General features: G+C 44.7%; 1 protein-coding gene and 1 long non-coding RNA gene across 2 annotated transcripts in view; one reads left to right on the top strand and one right to left on the bottom strand.

Moving 5' to 3' along the window:
* The window catches only part of LOC311422461, a 35,676-nt gene extending 27,615 nt beyond the window's left edge, over nucleotides 1-8,061 (bottom strand). The window contains exon 1 of the long non-coding RNA XR_014685371.1: nucleotides 7,946-8,061. This is a non-coding gene — a long non-coding RNA (uncharacterized lncRNA). The remainder of the gene's footprint in view (nucleotides 1-7,945) is intronic.
* Nucleotides 1-23,751, top strand: part of SIK2 (salt inducible kinase 2) — a 48,486-nt gene extending 24,735 nt beyond the window's left edge. Inside the window, exons 5-15 of the mRNA XM_084495529.1 lie at nucleotides 4,615-4,739; nucleotides 6,820-6,943; nucleotides 8,950-9,170; nucleotides 10,381-10,533; nucleotides 12,150-12,314; nucleotides 15,128-15,356; nucleotides 16,059-16,343; nucleotides 16,453-16,616; nucleotides 17,701-17,814; nucleotides 18,519-18,610; nucleotides 19,939-23,751. Coding sequence (XP_084351655.1) covers nucleotides 4,615-4,739; nucleotides 6,820-6,943; nucleotides 8,950-9,170; nucleotides 10,381-10,533; nucleotides 12,150-12,314; nucleotides 15,128-15,356; nucleotides 16,059-16,343; nucleotides 16,453-16,616; nucleotides 17,701-17,814; nucleotides 18,519-18,610; nucleotides 19,939-20,536 — 2,270 coding nt within the window. The 3' untranslated portion in view covers nucleotides 20,537-23,751. The remainder of the gene's footprint in view (nucleotides 1-4,614; nucleotides 4,740-6,819; nucleotides 6,944-8,949; nucleotides 9,171-10,380; nucleotides 10,534-12,149; nucleotides 12,315-15,127; nucleotides 15,357-16,058; nucleotides 16,344-16,452; nucleotides 16,617-17,700; nucleotides 17,815-18,518; nucleotides 18,611-19,938) is intronic.
* Nucleotides 23,752-25,018: the final 1,267 nt, after the last annotated feature.

Below are 25,018 nucleotides of genomic sequence, written 5' to 3'. Positions count from 1 at the left end.
TTTGTTCTGTCTTTCGCTGTTTGGATTTGTTTATTTTTCTTCCTGAATTGGCTTCGACATGTTCACATTTACCAGAAACCTAACGTTAAATCCAGTCTGGATAGGCAAAAAGTTTCCCTTTCTTAGGAGCTGAAATTTAACGTGTTTCCAGGCAGGTCATGCTTCCCGTAGCTGTGTTTACAAATATACCTACACCTACTTGTGAAGCTGGTACAAAGACTGAGGAGGGTGGCACCTGAGTAGGAGCTGCAGTTCAGAGATAAAGATTGATATTTATCTGCAGTGCTTAGAGGATGTTGAAAACCTGACAAACTCGAGATAAGTGAAAGGAGAGATCAAATCTAATGACACCTATGCAGACGGCAAAACGCTTCTGAGAGAAGAAATTGCTTCATGTCTCCCAAGTATTGTCAAGGTTGCTAAGCCAATGATGTGTGAAGAAAAGTCTCCTCAAAGAAAATAAAAAAAAACTCACAACAAAAGTCTGGCTGTGATAAGAAGAAGGCAGGTGACACACAATTGGGGGATTTTATCTGTTTTAGGAGATTCTGTTGTTGCTCCCTCTGTTACTGCGCTGTTATGGATCTCCTGTGTGGTCTGACCTTCAGACGGCTTCTGGCATCGGAGCCTTCTCACGGATAGGCACTGGGGCTCTCTGATGATGACCAGGTCGTAAAAGTTCACTGCTGTGACTCTGGGTATCTGATTTTCAGGCTTTGAGCCAGTACAGTGACCTTGGACTGACGCTGGAGATTGTACTTTCTTGAGAGTTTCACCTGGAACAGGTCTTTGCAGTAGCGTAAGATGGTCTCTTGTAAGAAATGTTAATTTTCTGGAACACTATTTTATGTTAAGGTTAAGTGTAGTGTTAATTTTAATTTAACATTGGGTTACATAGGAGTTTGGAGCTTAAATATTTGTCTTTTAAATGTCCAGTCTGATTGTTAGCAGTGCAAAGATGGTTGAGGGATGGGAGTGTCCCACGTCATCGCAAAAATGATGATCATTAACAGTCAGCATGCAGATACACAAATCCTAAATCCCTAAGGAGCTGGTGTGACTGTGGATCTGATTGAATCAATTGATTCAATTGATTGAATTGAATTGATCACTGTGGCCAGCAAGCTCAATCATTTGTATTTGAGCGAGTGTTTGCTTTATAGAAATCCTTCAAATTTTTATTTAGACTTTTAAAGTAATCAATCCACCCAATGCTGCTCTGCTGACCTAGGAGATGATACTAAGTCAAACAGGGTAAGATAAATCATTAAGTCTAGCAGTTTCAAAGTTATGTATGCCCCAGAGTCCCTTTATCCAAGCAGTTTGCTTAGGTCTGAAGACTACTCATCATCTTCCTTCCAGCAGATTCTCATGATTTGTTTCTTCCAAACTAAAGCTTTGGACTGCAGCTCCTTAGTTGTCCCTAGGACTGCTTGAGCAGGTCTGGTGTCGGATCAGACTTACTGCTCTAGTCTTGAATGGAGGTTGACAGGGCTATCTGATGATGTTCTGATCACCTGTTGCAGAACGTTTTTGAAGATGCACTTACTGTGGAAGAACAACGCTGACAAGTGGTGTCGGTGAGGTTAGATGGCATTGCTGTATCGAGCTGTTCCTTCAGGATTACTACAAGTGAGCTTTAGAAAGAGGAGAAACACAAAGAGGACAGAAAGACATGAATTATGCATGTGTAGCTGTGGCTGATCTGCAGTTCCCAGCTGCTTACCTAAATCAAATGGATCACCAGCACAAGGTGTGTAGAGGAGGCTGGTTTGTATTCTGGGTGCCTCCAGGAATATAACTGTTAAATGCAATAGTTATCTGTTACCTTATGGTGTGTGTTACCCACTGTAGAGATTTCCATCCTGAGAGCTGGTTGGTTGCATAGTCTTGGCTCTCCATAATTCCTCTATTCTTCCTAATTAGTGCATTTCATTAGAGACAACTAAAAATATCCTACTTAGATTAGTGGTTCTTCGCAACACAATGGAGACTTGCAGTGCAATGCGGTAAGGAAGCAGAGGTGAGGAAGGCATTAAAGGGGAAGTCTTTGTCATAAGAATGAGCCTGTGGTACAAAAAGACTTGGGATCTCCTTCCAAGTCGTGTAGATGTCTTGCTGAAATCATTAGTGAACTCATAGTTAAAAGAATTAATGACAACAGCCAAAAGGCCTGTGAGGTCATGCTTTTTTTTTTATGGGACTCAGATAACTTTTGAACCTGTTGCTTGGCTGTAACCAAATTTGACAGAGAGTAAAAGTCTCAAAGGGCAAAAACATTCCGGCAGCTCGTGTGTAGGTGCTGTGGCAGTAGGTGATAAGTCTTGCCCATGGATGCAGTTGCAAAAGGAGCCTATACCGTGGTACACGCTAAGGAAAATTGCTCTTAAAGGCAGTTTTGGTGTTCCTGAGGCTGCCTCTTCTGCCTGTGTTCACTTTTTGATGTACGCTGCAGGAGTTCTGTTCAATGAACTGCTGGAGCTCGTGTCCTTCTGTTAGGAAAAAGCAGCCAAATACCTTTGTGAAGTTAAACAGAAGGTACAATTCCCTTTCCACACTGCTCCTCCACAACAATAACAGGTTAGCTTTATCTAAGCCTAGAAAGTTTTTCTGTTTAATATCTCTGTGTTGCTTTGATTCCGAGGGCTGTCTCATGGTTTATAGCTCAGGACATAAAACAGGAGCCAGGCCCTTCCCTCTGCATAACACAGCCCGTGCAAACAGCAGTAAAAGAGGTTGGACCAGCAGCGCCTCTACGGTGTCTGGTAACCACAGTGGTTATCAGCGCTGCTATCTGCTGATCAGCATTGTAATAACATACCTCTGAGGTATTCGGGGGTTGATAGCACTAAATCAACAGCCTGATTGCTGTACATCAGCACTGCTGAATTTCACAGGATTCCTCGAGTCACACCAGCATTACTCCGCAGGAGCCTGGTGAGCTCCAAGGGTAAAAGCATTATCACTTCAGAAAAGAAACACAAAGCAACTTGTAACCAGCTGCATGCTTTGCTCCAGCGTGCAAAAAGTAGCAGGGGACAGCTAAAGCTCCTTCACCCAGGAGCAAACCAGCCTTGAACAGCAGCAGTGTCACTGTGCTTGGGGGTCTCTGCATGTCACACGCTGATGCTCTGCTCTGTAGTTCCCTTGGAGATGCAGCTGACCTGTCAGTGCATTGAAGCAAGTTTGCCTGAAAGTCTTAAATCCAAAAATCATTTGTCCTTGTTATCAGATCTGTTTCCTTAGTATTAACAGTGTTTGTTGTCACAGAGAGCACAGAGAGTGGGCCACAGCAGAAGTGGAACAGAGGGCTCAGCAGTGCTGCTGGGAGCAACAGGGAGAGGTGCTGGCTTTGCTGAAATCCATGAGAAAACTGCTAGGCTTGAGCAGAGCCAGGATTTTGGTTCATGGCGTGAACAGGTCTCCCCTAATGTAGTACTTCAGTGGCTTTTATTACAGAAGACTGATGAATAAGTGGAGCCATGTATGAAAATTCTGAGTTGTGTTACTGAAGGAGCACGTTCAGGATGTGTATCTGCAAGGGATGTACAAGAGACCATTAGGAGACAGTAAGAATAAAGAATGCTGAAGCAAATGATGCGTGAACAAAGCAAAGGGAGCAAGAGGGATAGGGTATAAGAACTGGAAGGTCTGGGCTGTGAAGATCTCTAAAACACAGATAAAGGTGAAGTGAATGGCAAGACAGCTACAGGTTGGCCACCAGGGCATGGTAATGCCTACCTGGAATCCTGCAGTTTGAAAACAATCAGCTTTAGATAAGCCAGTTTCCTCAATATCGTTGTTGTTGCTGTTTTGTTGTGGTAAAAAAAAAAAAAAAACAAAAAACAAAAAACATGCAGTGGAGCTGAAAAAATTGCATCAGACTCTTTTCTGAATTCACCTCTCTATTCAGTAGTGGCTGTCATTTCGCTTTTCACTATTGGATTATTACCCATTGTGACTAATACCGAAGTCCCAAAGCCTGGTTCCATGTTAAGCCATAAAAAGCCATTTAAAAGAGCGGCTCAGTTGTAAAATGGCAAGTTTCACTTGGAGAATGAAGGGGCTGTAGACAATCCAAGGAGCAGAGCTTCCTCCCTAGCAGAAGGCTGCGTGTTTTCCCATGCCTGTTGCTTTTGGCAGAGTACCCTCCTCCCTTCTCCAGGATTGATGCTTTTGTTGTCAATATTTGTTGTTGGTTCAAGGCTAGAGAGCACCTAAAGAAAACTCAAGAAGTCTCAGATGCAGTGCTGAATCTCAGATATCTCTTGGCAAGTAAATAAGCTCATATGTATGCGATGTGATTGTCAGCTCGTTGAATTTTAGTGATAGCTGTTTCTAAACTGGGATTTAGCAAACTGGTAGAAGTTTACTCGAAGTTCCTACAGGTTGTGAAGTTTTGCAGAGTATTTTAATAATCACGAAGTTGTGAAAATAGCTGTATAGGGCATTCAGCATCCTAATAAATGCTTTCAGTGGGCGTAATGATAAAAAGGTCTGTGATAGAGCCTTTTGTGAATGATGGTGAATTTCCAGGTCCAGCCTATGCATATAATTATTAGGTTTGTTGTGCAACTGGAGATGGGAGTGACTGTCCCCTTAATTTCTTCACAGATTTTGGATTTGGAAATTTCTATAAGAGTGGCGAGCCTCTGACAACATGGTGTGGAAGCCCACCATACGCAGCCCCAGAAGTCTTTGAAGGACAGCAATACGAGGGACCCCAGCTGGATATTTGGGTATTGTTTTTCTTTTTTTTTAATATGGATTCAAGTCAACTTCAGGAAAGTTGGAACAAAGTTTTACCTTTGAGTTTTCTTAAGCTGCAGACAAGCTGTTCTTCTTTGGCTTTATTTCTTGACTGTCATAAAATGCTTCGTAACACTAAATGAAATTGAAGTTACCCATCCAAGTGGCTATTAAATGTACGTTGTAGGTCTACGTAAGCACAGCAGAGGAAAAACTGTACCTCCTCCAAAAGCTGTCTGGACTGAATGCATGCACTTTACTATTTCAGTGCATTTAATATCTTCTGTATTAAGTTTGAATTGAACCTGTAAGGCTGGTAAGTTCTTGACTCTGAGCAACTGAAACATGGTAGAGATGATGAGTGTTTTCCTCAGCCACAGTTGTGCCACAAACATTTGTAGTGCAGGCAGCTGCACGGTTTTGAATCTGTGTGCGTTCATGGGTTCTCTGTGGAAGAGGACAGAGAGAGCAACCACATTCCTGTGCAGTGGAAAAGGGACTGAAAGGAACTGAAGAGGTTCTCTGTACCCTTCGTGCATTGTCAGAGTTTGCTTTGCATTCCTTTTTTTTAAATTTATTTCAGTATTCTGGTACTTACAGTGACAGATTCGTATTCTGAAACAAGCAGAGACAGTGCAAGTTGGCAGTCTCTGATCTGGCATTAGGCTTGCAGTGATAATGTTATACATTTCACAACACACACGCTGACATTTTCGTCAGAGCCTGGTACGCAGCAGGACAGTGCACGATAAGTCACCTTTCAGCTGCTAACCTCATTTAAGTTATTCTAGTCAACAAATAAACACTGTGCTTCTATGGGCATATGTGTGTATGCATCTGTCTATCGTACATCACACACATATATATGTAAAACCTGTAGTAACTGGCACATAAACCTACAGCAGACCTCAGCTCCGTTATTCTTCTAAGCAGCACAGGCACTGTTTGAATGGCAAAAGTGAACCTCCAAGCTTTGGTAAATATTTCTTTAAATGCATTACATCCTAAATCATGAACTGAATAGAAGTGCTACAAAGAGAAGCACACGTGCATTTATAGGTGAGATAAAACCCATTATCTTCTTCACTTATCTTCTGAGATAAGGACTCTGTATTTCTTTTGCGACATCCAGTTGCAGAATAGGTCTGCTGCAAGTGCTAAGCTGGCAGGAGGAATGCAGCAATCCCCAGTTCAAATTTTGTCAGGGCAAGGAAGGAAATGACTTTTTAAAATACATATTTGATTTTAAAATCTCTGTGTACTTAAAAGGTTTTAAGGTGAATATTAAATACTTGCTTTTTTCCCTGGAGGAATCCAGTGCTGTGACTCTCTGTGCCAGCTGATGGCATGAGGGTTTGGTGTGGTTATTTCATCTGCTGTGGTTATTTCGTCTAGTGTGGTGCTGTATTTCTTTTGGCCTATACTGCAGGACTATTTCCACTTGCAGTGCCAATTAACTTGCATACTTTAAAAAATGAGTCTGGCAGTTGGATGAGGGCTATTGCCCAAATTGTCTCCTTTTGCTCATTTTACATAATCCCTCGTGCTCAGCACCGTATGCAGCAAGGCAGAGTCATTAGGTGGTGTTCCCCTGAAGCTCACTGTTGGTGAAGTTACCGGCGTGCCTCTTACCCAGGTTTTGCAAGCTGGTAAATGTGAAAAGTTGCAATTTCTAATTTTGGGTGGCTGTTTGAGGTTTGCTTTTGTTTGAACAAAGTTCAGATTAATAGCCTCTAATTGTCACCTGAAGTGGGGGCTCACTTTGCAGCTATCATTTAGTCACATGCGGCTCTAGCATCCTGCTAGAGCCACTCTCTGACCCATTACACTTCACCTTACCTGCTTATCAGCACGAGGTGCTGCCAGCCTTAGCTGTTTGAAGTGAGCTGACAGTTCCTAATGCCTAGGGATCTCCAGAAATGTAACTCCATTTTTGTATAAATTTCCTGTTTCTGCAGAACATAATTTAATTTTTTTCCTCTGATAGGATTTACCTAACCAACCCCAACAACCTTGCAGGTAGCTTGACAAATGAAACGAATATTCTCTCTTTTTTTTTTTTTTTTACAGAGCATGGGTGTAGTTCTTTATGTTTTGGTCTGTGGAGCATTACCTTTTGATGGGCCAACACTCCCCATCCTGAGGCAACGAGTTCTGGAAGGAAGGTTCAGGATACCTTATTTTATGTCAGAAGGTAACCATTTGTCCTCTCCTACTCATATCAAAGTAAACCTTGAATAAATTCTAGAATAATCTCTGTTGTGATACAATGAAGGGTGGTGCACTTGGCCACCAGACTAGAGCATGGCAGACTGTTTTTCATTTTGCTAAGACACACGAGTAAGCCTAGGTGAGTTGTATGCCTTTGCTGCTAGGTAGGGGAACCAGCCCATCTTTCCTAGAGACCACGGTGTGGCTTGCCCAAGGGCAAGGAGAGATCTGAAACGGAAGGTGAAGGACCTCTCATCCTACAGTGACCAGAAATATGGGGGTGCAGGGGGAGAGGCGCATTTGTGTAGCAATTCACTTCCATTCTGCAAGGCCATAAACATTTCAAGTGGGATAGAAAATCCACTGGGAGCAGTGTGGCTGCCCTACTGAAGCTGTGCATTGGGTGTCTGCTAAACAGAAGCAAAGAAGTGCGCAACCAATTCACGTGCCAGGCTCTCAGAGTCATGTATCTGGCACTCCCACATGTGACAAAGAGTCTATCAGATCTCTCCCTTGATTAATTGCTGGGTTTCACTCTCCCTCGTGCCTGTTCAGACAAGAACAAATGGGGCCATTTTTGCACAGGGCTTGATGGTGTCCTTCAGCTTCCCTATACTAAAGGGTCTAAAACCTGAGTACTTGATACCAACTTTGCTGAATCAAATCCCCCTTTCAGTATACTACTTTCTATGAGATTATTTTTTTCTTTTTAAGGGAATTAAAAATAAGTTTTCAGCCCTGTTGTTCAGGATTCTGTGGTGCAAAACATTCTGTTCCTCCCCTTTTTCTTCCTGGCTGCGTCTCAAAATAGCCACTACAGAGTAGCTATAGCTCAGCTAGTTAGCTCAGCACTTGGTCGCTTTTAGCAGTGCAATTATGGCACCACAGCAAGCCTTCAGCTTCCTGGCACATTTTGCAGCCTGTGCTGAGCTGTGTTTGTGTCTGTGACTTTGCTGACATAAGTACACGAGCTCGATCCAGGTACCTTGGTGCAAGCTGCGGTCCTCGCTGTGCCTGCAGCGCAGATCTGCTCTTTCACTTCCAGCTTTGCTGCTCCCCTTGCTGCTCACCCGGCGCTGCAGGGAGTGGGGAAGGGTGTGCCTGGTAGCAAAACATTGAAACCGAAAGAGGTCAATGGGAATAAATAGCCAGAAATCTCTCTCTAAACTATTCGTCATAGCTACCTGAGTGGCCTGACTCATGGCAACTGCACTGAAGAGATGTTTTTAACCCTGTCTAATGTGTAGTAGTCAGAAAGCAGCAATGGCCTGGGATATTCAGAATTATTCGGCCACCTACAGCACCGATTGTGCTTTGGTCCTGGAATTAAAACAGATAAACCTGCTGTCATAGTCACCATCTGCTATTCAAAGCCACAGAGGTGTTACTTTCACCTTTGTTTCTGTGACTACTGGTGTGGAAATTTAAAACAAAGTTAAAACAGAAGACAATAATAATCCAGATTTGAAGTGCAGCTTTGCCAATCCCTTCCTCCACGAGCCTGGACAAGCTATTTCAGACTGATAGGGGAGAGTGTGAATTAGTCCACGTGCACAATTCACAGAGGATTTTTAAGCTTTATCAGTCAATGTTGGCACTGTACTTAGAAAAGCATGAGTGGCTTCAAAGAGGTATTAAATATTACCATTACCCTTGTGCAGGGGGCTGTGTAGGGGTAATCACTGAACCCTTCAGGTTGGAAAAGACTTCTAAGATACCTAGTCCCCCCTTTACCCTAGAACTGTTGAGTCCACCACCTAACCATGCTCCCAAGGTCTGCATCTACACCTTTCTTGAAGCCCTGCAGGGTATTTTAAGTAGTTGAGTTTTTGTCCTTTTAGGTGTGACTTTTAATCTTGTTTTGAAAGATGGTTTTAGCCTCCAGGAAATGTTTTTAGCGCAGAAGCTCAGCAGCTTCCTGTTGTGCCCCGTACCGGTGGGTGTCAGGTGAAGCTCTGCAGGTGGGTAACGTGGTGTTCTGCCCAACAGAGTGCGAGCATCTCATCAGGCGAATGTTGGTGCTGGACCCATCCAAACGGCTGACGATTGCTCAGATTAAGGAGCACAAGTGGATGCTTGTCGAGGTTCCTGCCCAGAGACCCGTTCTTTACCCGCCGGGCCAGGAGAACGAGCCCTCCATCGGAGAGTACAACGAGCAAGTTCTGCGGCTCATGCACAGCCTGGGGATAGACCAGCAGAAAACCATCGAGGTAAAACACACTCCAAGGGTTAGCTGTCCCTGGTAGAAGGGCTCCTGCTCCATTTCAATGGCTGGAACCTATTACTTGAGTTCCTTACAGCATTCTTCATTTCAGCACTTGAAAAAATCAAAACTGGTGGTTTATTTTCTAGGTCAGACACTAGAAAAAGGAAGCATTTTATAAGGCTCTGCTGCTTTCTTCCTGTCCTGCTGATGTCTTGGTCTGTGCCAGCAGGCTGGTGAGGAAGAGGAGAGTCATCCCTCTAGAAAATTTCCTAAAGATCAGCCCTGGCAGGGCAAAGGTGTCTGTGTTATGCAGGCAAACCAGTTGTGTGATGGCCCCCCAGACAATTTCACCTGTGTGCCTCACTCTGGCTGGCCACAAACAGCCACAGTCCAGTCCAAGGCATTCTTTGCCCACCACAGGAAAGCATGCTGCTGAAAGGGCAGTACTGTGGGAGGCAAGATCCTCCTCTGTGTCAGGAATCCAAAGTAGAACCCATGGGAGAGAATAATGCGTTCTGCTTCCACATCCCAGGGCTCCGTACTGTTCTTTTAGATTTCCTGGGTGGGGATGGATAAACCAGAACTTGTCAAAGGGAGAGAGAGGAGGGAAAAACAGAAATCAAGTTAAATTCATCTTGAGCTTCTAAGAGGTTGGGAAATGAAATTCAAAAAGGAGCATAAAAGTACTGAGCAGTTCTATGTCTCCCTCCAATCCCAAATTGTGCTGCTTGCCCAATGTAAATGCTGAAAGACTCCCCGTGGAGTTAACAACCATTTCCTCTGGCCTGGCTGATATTTTTAACCAGCGTGGAGGTTACGTGTGAGCACTTCCTGCCAGCAGAGGCTGCTTTCTCTGCTTTGCAGAGGCTCAGTTCCCTGCTGCTTCGAGTGATTTGGAAAGGCCAGGTATATTCAGGAGGTCCCAGAGATCAGTCTCTTCTCCAGGTTCAGATTTAGGGGGCTCAGAACAGCACCTGAATGTGAAATACAAGCTCTGCTGACTTACAGGGGCCACTAAACTAAGGCTGATGCCTTTCGTTGCCTGGCACTCTGGATTGAAATTTCTCAATTCAGAACAATATTTGCCTACTTGGACACCTCTTAAATATCTTTTTTTTTCCTAGTTGACAACTCTTTCTTATTCCTGGTCTCACAGAACAGAAAAGGTAACACGCATTTGGCCACACACAAACTCTTGTGCTTTTCTTTTCCAGTCTCTGCAGAACAAGAGCTACAACCACTTTGCTGCTATCTATTACTTGTTGGTGGAGAGACTCAAATCCCATCGAAGTAGCTTCCCTGTGGAGCAGAGACTTGACGCTCGCCAGCGCCGCCCAAGCACCATTGCTGAGCAGACCGTAGCCAAGGTGAGGTCTCTTTCTGAGCAGAGGTGGGCTTAAGGCTGTGCAACACATTATTTTCTCCCAAAATTGTTTCTATATTCACTTAGAAGTCGCTGTTGTTTTCTGATTTCTGTAGCATGTAGACTTGAGCATCATTTTGGAAAGATTTTTTTGCATTTGGTTCCTGTCAGACTTCAGTTTTTGAGAATTTCAAAACTTTTGCTGGGAAGTCAGTGGTTGAAGTGTTAGAGAAATACAGGTTCTGGAGGCTGCACAACACTTGGACTATCTTTAATGTGATCGACAAACAAGATGTTGAATTTATGGAGAGCTCTGCTAGCATGGGGCTAGAAGCATGCAGGCTCGATTCAGTGTTATTAAACATAGGTACCCTAAAGGGACCTGTTGAAAATAAAATCACTTTCTCCCCTGCTGTTCTCTAGATACACTTTCTATCTCCCTTGAAATGAAGCATGGCAAGGAATAGGAAAGAGGTACCCAAGAGAAAATATTAGGATCAATCTATCAGGTTAAGATGCCATATCACTGCGATATCTGTGTAGGAAATATGAGTATCGCTGCTGTGAGACTCCGAGTCACTCAAGATTTATTGACATGTCCCTAAATAATGTCATTTCTGCCAAAACTTGCACCACTTTTTACTCCTGCTGCCCAGCAGGAGCCCGATTTTGCAGGAGATCTCACAGCATGGCTGCAAAACCTCCGTGTGCATCGACCACGGAGCCATCGCGACGACTAATTGATTTAGGTCTTAAGGATGTCATGTGTGTTTTATCAAGAGCAATTCTGGGTGCTCCTTACATCTGGTGCCAGCCCATCCATTGCAGCAGGCTGTCCACTTAGCATCCTCTCTAATTATCCTGACTGATTCAGCACAGGCTCTACGGCTATTCAGCCAGCTTCTTCCCTAGTAATTTCCATCAGAAAGAAAGGTCACGTACAGTTTATTGTGTCTTATTCCAATAATTCTCAGATTTTTTTTTTTTTTTTACGTTCTTTTGTTTCATTAAGATACACAGACGTTGTACAGCTTTTGATTCCTTTTAATGCCTAACTGGAAACATGAAAGACTTGACCTCTTCAAAAGACTTGGCCTAAGATGACTCAGATTATCGTGGGCTCAAGTAAATATTCTCCCGAGTTCACAGCCTCTTAGGTACTGTATTGCTGCCGCATGGAACAAGGGCCTGGATTCTGCTTCCAGGAGAAATCACAACCATGCTGCTCCTTTTTCGCTTAAGGCAGCAAGGCATTATTTGGTTTCGCATTCTGCTGAAATGGAAGCCAAACCACTTCAACTGCAAAAAGCTAAGTCCAGGAACAATCCGGCTGGCAAAGATTTAAACCAGCTATTTTCTTAGATAGTAGTTCTAATGGCACAAAGACACAGGACAAAAAAAAAATCAGATTATTAATTACAGTATTAAAAGCAGGTGAATAGAGATAAGGAGCAAGGAGGAAGAGAAAAGGTCCAGAAGGTGGGCCTTTAGTGTACTAAGATCGGGTTCTGTGTGGGAAAAACATCTGGTTTCTGATGGGATGGGTATTGTCTTATTTGTGACTTTGCATGCTGTTTTCTACCTAAAATTGTTAAGTTTTTGGAGTTTTTCATCTTTTAGGCACAAACTGTGGTGCCACCAGTGAACCTGCGCTCACAAAATGCGAGGTTGCTGCGGTCTCCAGGACTTGCCCCAGCTTCAGGAGCAGAAACCTTCTCGTTCCCTCCCTCCAACTGCCAGACAGAGACAGCGTTTATGGAAGAAGAAAGAGTTGAGACGCCAAAGGTACACAAAAGCATAAAATCACCCAACTGTTGTGTGAAAATTTAGTCAAACTACAACAAGATTGCTGCTTGTTGAATTACTGCCTAGCAAAAGCCCAGCCAGCGGTGATACCTCTGGGTTAACACCTAAAGGAAGATCGCTTCCTTTGCTGACAGGGAAGGATGACGTTGGTCATCCTGACACAAAGCTGGAATCAAGGCCAGAACCTTTATTAATCCAAACTCATGTCACTTCCTTCACCTCAGTACCTCAGTATGCCTCCTGTGTCTTTTAACCATAGGTTTGGGTGGAAGGCACCTCCCGAGGGACCTTGTAGTCCACCATCCCATGGGCAGGGATGTCTTTCAGAGGATCTGGTTGCTGAAACCCCCATCCAGCCTGCCCCTGAACACCTCCAAAGAGCCACGATTTCCCTGGGCAGCCTGTTCCGCTGCCTCACTATCCTCAACATAAAAAAAATTCCTTTTTATACCCAATCTAAGTCTACCCTCCTTCAACTTAAAACTGCTACTAATCCTCCAAAACTGACGGCTGGCCTCTGCTCTAACTCCCTCAGCACTCTTCATGCTCAAAATCGAGAGGAACCTGCCCAGCTCCTCCTAAAACTCAGAAAAATGAGAACAGGGGGATGCAATGGAACACGCGCTGCCCTTGCCAGCTAAAGCTATTAAAATACCACGCTTAAAAGTCATTATCTACCAATTTCATAATAAGCCAGCCAAAGGAGTTACATTTTATTAATTTTTGTGTTGAATGGTAAATAGCCTGCAGGACCTGCGGGCTGTCAGAAACTATCAGAGCTGCAGCATCTCAAGCAGGCGGTCACGGTTCGCAGCTCGGTCGTTCCTGTAACTAGGACTGCCTGTAAAGTCTCCTCTGGAGACCCGTCAGATTGCAGTCCCATCTAATGGGTTTTGTTTCCTGTAATCAGACGGGAAGACTTGGTGTAGGCTTCCCACACCTCCCAGCTACCAGCCCGAGCTGAGCTCACCTAATGGGACGTGACGGCTCCATAGCCGTACAAATGTAGGGTTACAGCCACGGCTCTCCAAAGGGAGCTTCAGGCTGATGCTTTTTGCCATCCAGCTCTGAGCTCGGTGACAACTCTCTGCAGGGCAGCAGAGACCGAGTGAAATGCGTGGGAGTTGGCAGCGGGGATAAAACTTGGGAGCATTTGTGAGGAAGGGGAAATTGCTTACGAGAACTATTTTAATGACATGCATTATTCCCGTGAAACTTTTATTGTTCTCTATCACATCGTATTATAACTTTAATTTTAGCATGTTGTATTCTGCCTGCTGCCAGACAGGGTTTTGATTTAATGCTTGCCATTTTGAAAGTTTTATTTGTCATTTACTGGTTAGTTTCTGACACTAAGAGCATGGCCCTGGATCTCATCACTGTTGTAAGTAACAACTTGTGTGGTCCCTTGCAGCTGGAAAGCAAAAAGTGGTTCAAAGAGATTTGGAACTTAACATTTCAAACTTTATTTCCTATTCTCCTTTGCTTTCATGCTTTTATAGATTCAGTTTGTCCAGAGTAAAATCAATAAATGGTGACTACAGCGAGGTGTCAAATCAGAATTGACTAGGGAACATTTCAGTGTCTGAGTATTACAGACCATAGCTGCTAAAACTTCCAAGCTCTGGTCCATGTGCCATGGTAAACTGTAAAGAGCTGGCTGCACGCGTGCCTGGCTTTCCCTTTTAGCAGTTCACTAAATATTCTTTCCAGTGCTTTTGCTGCTATATGAACAGAAGGCATTTGAATGGGAAAGTCACAAATGGAAAAGGACAGTGTGCAAGAAATTAAGCTGAAAGATAAAATACATTAATTTTAAAATAGAGACACCAGATCCAGAATTTTCCTGTGCAAGTATCATCATTGTACTGAAGCTCAGAATTTCTCAATACTGCTTTAAATACTTTCCCAGAATAGGAATCCTTCAATATAGGCTGCTGCTAGGATCCTTTGTTAACAGCCACTGTTAATGCAGTGAACCTTCTTGTCCAAATACACCAGTCTTGGAAACACCAGAGCTCTTGGGTGAAGAAAATCCAGGAATGGTTCATGAACAGTTTTACATAAAATCACCTGGAGCAGTGTAGTTTTATGCTAAATCAGGAGTATACAAACAGAGTAAATAGAGAAATAAAATTCTTGGAGTATTTCAGATAGGAAAGGTACGTCTAAAGGCCATCTCATCCAACCTCTTGCTAAACACAGGGCTTCAAAACTAGATGACGTTGCTGGATTGAGTGAATCCAAGGAAGGGGATTCCACAGCCTCTCTCTGTTTGTAGAAGAGCAATTAAAGTCCAAAGGACTTTTGCTGGAAAGGGTGTGCGTATTGTATTATTCTTGAGCACATCTCTCCAGTTCTACAAGAATGCTAGCAAATTAAATACAAGACAACTTCTTTCCGTACTCATTTGAGCAAGATAAATGAGGAAGGTAAGTATAGTAAGGGGAAATAATAATGTTGTACATTTTGTAAATATTCGTATTTGTGACTGAGCTGGCAAAGTTGGTTTGTTGTTTTGTTTTCAACAAGAAAGAGAAGCCCTGGAGAACACAGCTACTGGGCAAATGAGAGTGTTTAGAGGTAGGGAATCAAGTACCAAGAGAATGTCAGTGGTAATACCACCTGAAGGATTCATTTGTCTTGTGCAATTCTTAGCAAGTCCTACTTAACTCAGCAGGTTACGGGGAAGTGTTCATGCATTTAAATGACCAGGCTGCCTTCAGCCTACCTGGGGGTGATGCTGTGTGCAAGCAATTGAAAGCTGTCCGTCTTCTCCTCGTGACATTTAGGTAAATGGCTGCCTGCTAGATCCCGTACCTCCCGTGGTGATGAGGAAGGGCTGCCAGTCACTGCCTACCAGCATGATGGAAACGTCGATCGACGAAGGGATAGAGACAGAAGGCGAGTCAGAGGATGACCCCGCACAGGCATTTGCAGCCCTCCAAGCAGCTCGCTGTGGGAAGAGACGTCACACTCTGGCAGAAGTTACCAACCAGCTGGTGATGGTGCCAGGCACAGGTACGGAAGTTAGCACGGACGTCTCAAAGCCCATTTCCTGCTCTCACTACTCAATCTAATAAATTAGCCCAGGAGGAAAAAGACTGGGTTTTAAAAGTGACAAGCACAAGACAGAGTCTCTTGGGTTTTTCACTTTGTATTAGAAAGGAGAAAAAAAACAAATGCAAATGTGCTGTACAGATAGTGTAAAATTAAAGCTGCAATTAGACAGCTGGCTATGGCCATGTATCAACAGCAACTGGTGAGGTCTTTCAAGCTGGGGACATTTAGTTATGTGAGAAAGAACAAGACAAACTCTTCATCCCCTAAAGACATGCTGGGAGAGAACGGGGGGGAAACAAAAACCTCCGGATTCTTGTGTATCCCAAAACCAGCAAGGTGACCCAGCCTTACAGCTCAAGCTATAATGTTGTCAAGATCACCTACAAAAAATACTGAATGGGCTCCTAACTCCAGTAAACATCACCTGCATGGTGTCTTAATGCTGCAATAGTGTAAAAACATAAAATTCAAAAAAATAATCCAGTGCAGCATGTGTTAAATGACAATGATTTTATGAAACTTGTTTTTTTTTGTTTCATTTCTTCCAAGACAGTCACTGGAGACACTATTGGCAGGAGTAGCTCAAGTCTGTGGCACTTCTGCCTTGCTAAAGCACTGCTGCACTCTCCTATTCTGGCTTTTGTGCTTTTTTTGTCACAGGGAAAGTCTACTCGTTGGATGAGAACTCATCTCTGGGCAGCATTGATGCAGAGTATGACATGGGCTCCATTCAGAGAGACGTCAGCTTCCTGGAGGACACCCCTTCCCTGAAGGAAATGGTGCTCACCACCCAGCCAGCACCCAGGATGACGCCGCCGTTCATCGGCCTGAGACCTGCCAACCCGGCCATGCAGGCCCTCACCTCCCAAAAGCGAGAGACCCACAACCGCTCTCCCATCAGCTTCCGAGAGGGGCGCAGGGCTTCCGACACGTCCCTCACCCAAGGTAACAAACGTGCTGCGTGCATGGAGGCACTAAGGCACCCTGGCTGTTGTGCAGCTCATCTCGCGTTAATCGATTTTCTGACGAGGAGTTTTGCTCTACTCTGGTACAGGAATTGTAGCGTTCAGACAGCACCTCCAGAATCTGGCACGAACCAAAGGAATCCTGGAACTGAACAAAGTCCAGCTGCTGTACGAGCAGATGGGATCGGAAGAAGAACCTTCCCTGACATCAACTGCCACCCAGCTTCAGGACCTCGTCAACAGTCCTCCGCAGGTACTGAAACCACAAAGAAATCAGCTCAGTCTTTCAGGTGCTAATGCTCTGGGACAGACAAAGAGAGGATAAAGTGTTCTGGAGATCTGAGGAGAGCTATTTTACAGATCAAGTTCCCTCCTCTCCTTTCTGGCTCCTGCAGAATGGAGACTGGGCATTTGCAGGTTAGCCTTTGTACCCTCATAGAGAGCTAACAAGGCTATCTCGTGGACCTGGAGTCCAGTGGTCTGTTATTGCTTCTAATTGAATGTTGTTTTAGATTTAACAAAGCCAAACTAACACCCTTCTGTGTTGGAATCAGCCTGCTGTAACTAAGAAGTGCAAAAGCTGAGAGATAACGGTTAGGTTGATTTGTATAGTGAAATGCTAAATAGCTTCTACCATTTCCCTAATTACTTGTTTGGAACGGAGCAGGTTGCAGGAAGCAGGAATAATGCCTTTGTTAGACCCCATGAATAAAATGAGTAAGCAGCACGCAGGCACTGTAAGCACCTAATGTTCCAGATTAAGGCTGCTGTCCTTACAGCTCCAGCTCCATTTCTGTCTGCCTGTTTGCTGGAAAACTTCACCCTGACAGCCACGAAGTTGTGATGTTTTCACGAGAATCTCCCACTTGCCATAAACATCCTGAAGTGCTCATGGTATCCTCTCAACAACAGTTGACTCCCCTCCCATTTCAGCACTCCTCCTTGCTGGAGAAGCTGCTCTGTGCTTATCCTTTCCACCACTGGAAAGCTTTTCACAGCTTCTAAACTGAATGCAAAGCCACAGCGGCACAAAAGCACATGCAGAGGTTGGCCAGTGCTAACTCAGTACTGGTGGTTTTTCAGAGGGAAGCGAGTCACAAAATACATTATAAATATAATGTTTTGCTTACAGATGTAAACCCGTAGCGTTATGCAGCACAGATAGTTCAAAGCTTTGTAATTTAGGCTCCGCACCATGGAGGGAAAGCGGTGAGTGACGCCACAGCCCCACTTCACACAGCAGCTGTGGAACCTCTGGCAGGGGAAAATCCTTAAAGAAAGGCTTGAGGCAGAAAAGCTTTTTCTGGGGATGAAAATTCTTCCTCTTCTCTCTGCAGGAGGAAACATCTCAGCAGCAGGAGGCTGCATCTGCTTTCCCTAGTGGTGCACATCCCCCATTATTATCCAGACGGCAGAGCTTAGAAACCCAGTTCTTACAGCACAGGCTCCAGGTACCATGCCTCCCCTCCGCTGCATTAAGCCAGACGCTGCTGCTACATGGCAGCCCAGCCCTTCAGCTCCTGTTATTCTCCTCGAGAAAAAAATAATCAGTCAAAGGCTAAATTAGCAGAACTGCTGAATTTGAAATTATGCTGCGTTTGTCTTTTGTCAGATGCTGACCCTAATTATACAAAAAGCATACTGTATCGCTGCTGTTTTCCTACTCTGTTACTCTACAGTGCTATTAAAGCAATTTGAGGTAACTGCTAGTGAATACATATTATCTGTGTTGCACCCCATAAGGGGCATACATCAGGATCTGAGGAGCATCTGCCCAATTCTGACCCCCTGGGGCTTACTGTTTCTCTTCCCTCTTCTCTCCTCACTACTCCCACCTCTTTTTTTATAAATCATTTTTCACATAGCTTGAGTTTATTAAAAACAAACTTTTTTCCTGTACAGCTTCTCTTTCACTTGGGAAGAAATCTTACCAAAGATTGTATTGTGCAAGTCCCTCATGTAAAGATCCTCTTCAACTAAGGAGTAGAAGTCAGTAAGCAGTAGGGACTGTGATTTTAGACAGCTCTAGTGACAGCTTCTGAAAGTGGAGGTGGTCACTTAAACCATCATAAGGGGAGGCAACTGTCATTCACTTGCTTTCTGGATCGACGCATTAAGACAAATAAAATTTAAAACAATACCACTTTTCTTGCAGAAACCCACTCTGCTATCAAAAGCTCAGAATACTTGTGAGCTGTACTGCAAAGAACTACCCCGGAGTCTGGAACAGCAGTTACAGGAGCACAGGTAAGAACCATTCAAACTCTGCAGCTGAGTAATGGAAGAGCTGAGACAGTCTTGGTTTAGGAAGTCTTTGAGAAGGAAAGCTTCGCTTTGGAAGTTGTAATGTCACTGTTCTTTTCTTAAAGAGGGACAACAACCCTGCCACGAGTTTACAAAGTGCTGTGCAACAGGCTCTTTGTCAGCTAATGCTGCTACAGTGCAGGTAGACTGCAGCTGCCTGCACGCTTTGTTTACTGCTAATGGACAAATGGAAGCATAGGAGAAAGCTACTCTACTTATACTGTTGTATTCATTTTCCGCCTCGTCCCAACTACTCGTTACATGTTGCAGTATTAATGCTAAGTCAGAACGTGGCTCATGGTTTTCCACCTGCGCTCATTTAGGAATTTCCTGTCTTGTTCCCGTGATCCATCAATTTTACTGTCAAGAACACAAAAAGTGAATCAAACTTTTCTTATCCCTGAAAGATCAGAAACGATGCTTCTTTGAAAAATACACAGTAAAATAACTTAAGGCAGCAGATAGATTGCAAGTGTACCTTCATACCTGTCTGTATTACAGCAGACTAGATCTTAATTGCCAAGTTAAAGGGCGGTTGGCTCCTTATGAATGCATCATTTAGTAATCATTAAACAAGCAAGCAAGATAGATACTAAACACAGTTACTATCCCTGATTTTTGCAGAAGAATTGCAGAAAGAGATAGGAAAATAACAACCCAGTTACATGCTTTATAAGACTAAAAGACTGAGGACTTGACTGTAATCTAGAATTACTCTGATTTACGGCCACTTCTGACAACTGATTAATTCTAATCAGGACCTTAACTGATACAATTGACAGCATTCAGAGCAGCTTGGTATAGTCCTGCAAGAAGAGGAGGTCTGCACAGAGAAATAAGCTGAGAAAGAACAGATTCCTTTTGTGAATGGTGTCAGCATGCAGCAGTACTCGGTTTCCTATTTCTACATGCTTTGGGAACTGGCTGGTGGGAGACCTCCCCTTTGTCATATCGCAGGAATTTGTTAAAGGTAGCTGTGTAACCGGGCATTGTGTTGGAAATCCTCCCTTTGTAAAGGGTCAAAACCATGGAGCTTCGTAAAGCTTCACAGGGAGGAGAAAAGGAGTATGGGGGAAGGAGGCTTCGCTTGCTTCCTTTCCTAGCCACAGACACTCAACTCTTCAGGTTCCCAGAGTAAATTTCAATAAACAAGCAAGGCTGCCCAGGAATTTTCCTGCTGGAACCATTTGAGTGACTAGCATGCAGCACTCGTGCTAGTGCCTTAACACTTCAAAGGGCAAAAATAATTGCTGTTCGTGTCCTTGATTCAGGTTGCATCAGAAGCGGCTCTTTCTGCATAAGCAGTCCCAGCTGCAGGCCTATTTCAACCAGATGCAGATAGCCGAGAGCTCCTACCCACGGGCAAGCCAAATGCCACTGTCGTGCCAGGAGGAGCAGCAGCCACCGCCGCCAGCCCAGCAGCAGCAACCGGCCCCGTTCAGCTTGCAGCAGCCCCTGAGCCCCGTGCTGGAGCCTTCCTCGGAAGGAATGCAATACGACCCCTTCCTCAGCCACTACCCGAAGGTGCAGCTGGAGCCGCTGCCGCCCTCCCAGATCACCAGCTCGTCGCGCTTGTCGGCACCCATCCAGGTGCAGCAGCCGCCCCAGCCCTTACCGTATTCCTACCAGACTTGTGAGCTGCCCGTTGTCACCTCCTCTGAGCCAGACTTCCCCGAGCAGTGCCAGTATTCCCTGGAGCCAGCGCAGCAGAGCAGCGCGGCGCTGCCCGACAGCCCGAGCAGCTCCGCGTCTCACGAGCCCCAGACAAACTACGACCCGTTAACCCTCTCAGAATTACCCGGGCTCTTTGACTGCGAAATGATGGAGACTGTAGACCCCCAGCACAGCGGCTACGTCCTGGTGAATTAGTACCCCAGGGTGTCTAACATCGGAGTGGAAGACGGGACAAATGGAGAAGCATGTGAATTTTTGTTTTTGTTCCAACCCAAAAGTTTTCAACCCTTGAAGCACCAGGGGAATTAAAAGTCCTCCTGACTGGGAAAAAAAAAAAAAGCAGGAGATGGCTAGAAGGGTTTGGCCACTAGCTCCTCTTGCTAGTGGTTGGAGCTAGAGAACAGGCAGTGCAGTTTGGTCCCATAAAGAACCAGTTTGCATAGAAGGAGAGAGGAAAAAAAGTGAGTTTTAAAGGAAGGAAATGGTCCCTTCCAAAAGGAAAAAATAAAAAGGATAGCCTGGCAGCATTCACTAGGAGGAAGGAGAAGGAATGCATATTGCATTCTACTTTTTGGCAATAAAAGCAATAGTTTTAATTGAAATTCAGACTAGCTTTGGGTCTGAGCTGATGGCAACTGTCATACCCTTGAAACAGTAGCGTAAGGTGGTTTTCAAGGGAAGTTGCACTTCAGCATCCAATTGCTGGTTGAGCTCCTGAGCTGCGACTCCTCCACGGTAAATTGGAGAGCAGCAGGCATCGCAGGAGCCTGCGCTTCCTCCGGCCAGCCAGTGAGCAGTTATTTCCCAAGCCCGACAAGGAAATTTTAATTGTTCACTAAGGGAAGCTTCTGCATCTTTGCTAAGTGACGTACTGACTTTGTCAAAAGATACCTGGAACTGACACAGGGCACCACGGTGATTTGTAGAGACCTCGGGGTGGGGCTCAGGAAACTGAAAGATAAAGGATTAGCTAACAGAGAAGGGGGGGAGAGAGAAGTACCATGAGAAAATCAACAGCTGTAGCCAGTGACATCAAAAAAAAAGCCACCGGGGTGGCGTTTGCAATCAACCCATTTTGCAGACCGGCCTTCGTGGAGGGCTTGGTCTGGGAGAAGTTCTGATCACTGGAGAGGATCCATCTGTCCTGCGGCATTTGAAAAACAAGCAAACAAACTGTGTTTTGAGTTTGCAGTATGTGTTGCTGGTGGTTTATTGAGCTTTGTATATTTGGACAATTATTTAGGGTTTTAGAACTTAAGGATAAAAACAATGAGCTTAAACAAACCCCTGTGAAGTGATAGTGCTGTGCCTTTTTCGGTTCTTTATCAGACTATATGCTTTTTTCTGAAGAAAGTAGACAATACCCCATTTATATCCTTGCTACAGCCAAAGTCCCTTCAGAGCACACGTTCCACCGTGTGGAACATAATGTTTAACTTCGTTAGTGTTTTGATTGTTTGTGTATATATAACATTGAAAGTATTACAGCAATATTTAGCATCACGAACTGTTGATGTATCAACCATTTCACCAACTATGAAACCCAACAAGCAGTTGTGTCCCCAGAGCTTTCCATCGTGAAACGTTAGGCATAGAAGGATTGTTCAGGAATCTGCAGAAAGCTTAGATCTCTAATTAGGGTTTTGTCTCAGGTCTTGAGATCTTGTGGGCTGTTGTCTATCAGCCTGTAAGATGAGGCTCCCAGCTAGACAGTTCAACCCTTTTCTGAGCAAACTTAAAGCACAATTACAGAGTCATTAAAGCACAAAGAATGGTGGAGAAACCGTGCTGATAGCATACACAGAAAACACCACTATTTGCTGGAAAATTTCTCTAGTATTAAGTTTGGGGAGTTAAGGTCCTGGACACTACAAATAAAGAAAGAGTAGTCACCAAACACAAAGTTTGGGTGTTCAGGGCACGTAGTCACTTAAAATGGATAGACAAATATTGTAGTGTTCTAGATGCCATAGCAAAGCACTGGGTTGAGCAGGTAGCAGAATAGAGGGGGGGGGGGGGAAGGTACTTCTGATCCATTGGGTCTTCTGTGCATGTGTCAAATCAGAGATCTTACCTAGCTAAAAGAGTTCTCAAAGCTGCTCTCTTTTCCTTTGGCAGAAAGGTGAAAAATCAGCCAGCATTTACAGCAATAAGACCCCAGTTAAATGGAGGACAGGAGGACTTGAGCATTGCAGGCTCTGGTCCAGTTGTGCAGCTGGATTCAGTCCAGGAGTGCCCAGCTTCTACCTCGGCTAGCGGAGCGATTCCCAAGGCATCAGCAAAGAGGAATTTTAAGAGCAGGGATCCCAGCCACGCACTGATTGCTTATTAGATGCAAGATAAAGAAGGCTGGAAAGCTCTAGTTTAAAGAGCTGATGTAGACCAATTTCCTTTTGAAGGGAATTCCCACAATAATCCCCTTTTCTGGCAGTGTCAATAGCTGTGGCACAGACACCCCCACCCCAGGTGCCTACCAAAGGGCCGGGGACTAGCTGAAGCACACGGCAGCATCACAGACCAGGCATTTCACTACTGCACAAGAGCAAAGGAGGCAACCACAAGTCCTGTCCTTTCACTTCCTTGTCCACAGGATAACACAATTTACCCTTTCTGTGATTCTAAGATCAGACGAGTGCTCGAGGAACTACAAAGCCAAAATGCGACCGGGACGCAGCTGCAGCGCCGGGCTCAGCTCTGCACCAGGAGCTGGGTTACTGCCCTGACCACCTCCCTCCCCATCCAGCCCCACCATCACCTACATTTCAGGACACAACAAGAACTAATTCTGAGTTAACTGATACTTTAATCAGAACGTGCCAACTCGTCTCAGCTCCTCTGAGCTTGGCAGTGCTGGGAAGGGGGAAGTGACATTTTTTGAATGTATTCTAGGCTCTTGCCCTCAACCAACAGCCTCTGTCACATCACGCGTAATTTCCTTTAAGCCAATTAGAATAAAAGGCTTCTAATGCCTTCTGATAGAGCAGAGGATCCACTGGGCACCACTTCACATTCACGCTACTTGGAAGTGGCTCTTTTGTTCCAGTCTGTTACGTCTAACATTAGAGGACCGCGTACACTACTGTTAGAGGAATTCTTAGCTTTATTATCTCCTATTACAGGCTCCTTTGAAGAGACTTTGGTGTGATGTATTTGGGGTAAAAAAAATTTCATATGGAGAAAAGTGCAATATATGTGTGTGTGTGGTACGTTCTTTAATGTATTTTTTTAAGGAGTTAGAGGGTTTAGTCTCTGCTTTGGGATAAATGCACTAGTATTGTGAGCTCCAGTTTGGCAAGTTCATCTGTAGTATTTACATGCAACTGATACGCTGGACTCTGTAAAGCAATTACAGTGTATTAATACAAAATAAAGAATATGTACATTTCATTTTTAAATACGTAGTGAGCTAACACAGCCTCCACAGCTCTGTGTTCTTTAGCAGCCTCTTTGTGCGTTCCTCTCTGGCACACCAAGCTGCAAATCACAAAGAGAAAATTCTGCCAAGGCTGGCTTCTCTACGCTGAAGTTGGCTTCCTATCACTGTAATGCACACAGGGCAGTTGACACCACAAATTTCTCAAGGCAAATGGAGGAAGCTTTCTAATAGCTTCACCAAAAATAACCGCATGTCTTTACTGCCTGCGCTGCCATGAAATCTGTCTCGTGTTTTCGGAGTATGCCTCCACCCTGAGAATCCAGGACAGCTCTTTATGAGTTGCATCCTGTTTGCTACTTTCCTTGAAGCCTTTCACCTTGATCTAAGGTGTAAGAGGCTTACTTTGACTTAGCTTAGGACAATCTGGGACTTTCCTCTTAGAAAAGTTTTTTTTTACTCCAGAACTATCAGCAACAGCCGTGAAAAAATCATCTTTTTCTTTTGCTTGAAGCACTACACCACTGTTGAGGTAAAACAAAACATGGAACCACATCAGTTCTCTGATAATTTAGGCAGAGAGTTCACATTTACAGAAAGAATGGGCAGCTCCCAAGGAGGCTGTGGGGGAAAGCAAAATGCCACACTCTCTATAGGAGGGAGCATCAGAAACAGGAAAGTACCTGAAGCAGGCAAAACATTCCATCACAGCTTCTGCCGTAGGACTGCAACAAGAGTTACATGCCAGGAAAGGTCATACAAGCGTGGATATGTGAAAAAATCTCAATAACTCTGTCCTTTACAACTCTAACATCACTCTTATGACCCCCAGGCTTTCCTCAGTCAGAAATGCACGTTGCTCAGAGGAACTTTGAGCAGAATTAGCGTAGAGCCCAGCACATTGACCTAGCTCCCCACAAACCCCGCTGTCCCCGTTGCCTTTGTGCAGCGACCTCAACTGCAATCGGCCATGAACAGCTGCAGCTGAGGGCAGCAGTTCTTGGTGTGACGCACGGGGACACAAAACACTTGGCACCAGCTCTGGGGTTTTTGTTTGTACGGGTTCTGACCGACCGACTGATCGGCCTCCACGCTGCCACCAAACACCAGTGCCAAGGAGCCCTGAGGCTACAGCTTCGAGCTACCAGAACGCGGTGCCTTAACCCTACCCAAGGTTGATTTGTACGGTGCAGCCCTTGTGGCTGCTTTCCCACCTACTCTGCTCCCCTGCTGTCTCCTAAGCCTCCCGAGAGAGGCTGGGGTGATGATCCAAGCCAGAAGGGTGAAGCGTGGTGCCCGCATGC

Source organism: Aythya ferina (assembly GCF_964211825.1).
Source record: "Aythya ferina genome assembly, chromosome: 22".
Lineage (NCBI taxonomy): Eukaryota > Metazoa > Chordata > Aves > Anseriformes > Anatidae > Aythya > Aythya ferina.
This window is presented reverse-complemented; position numbering and strand designations above follow the sequence as displayed.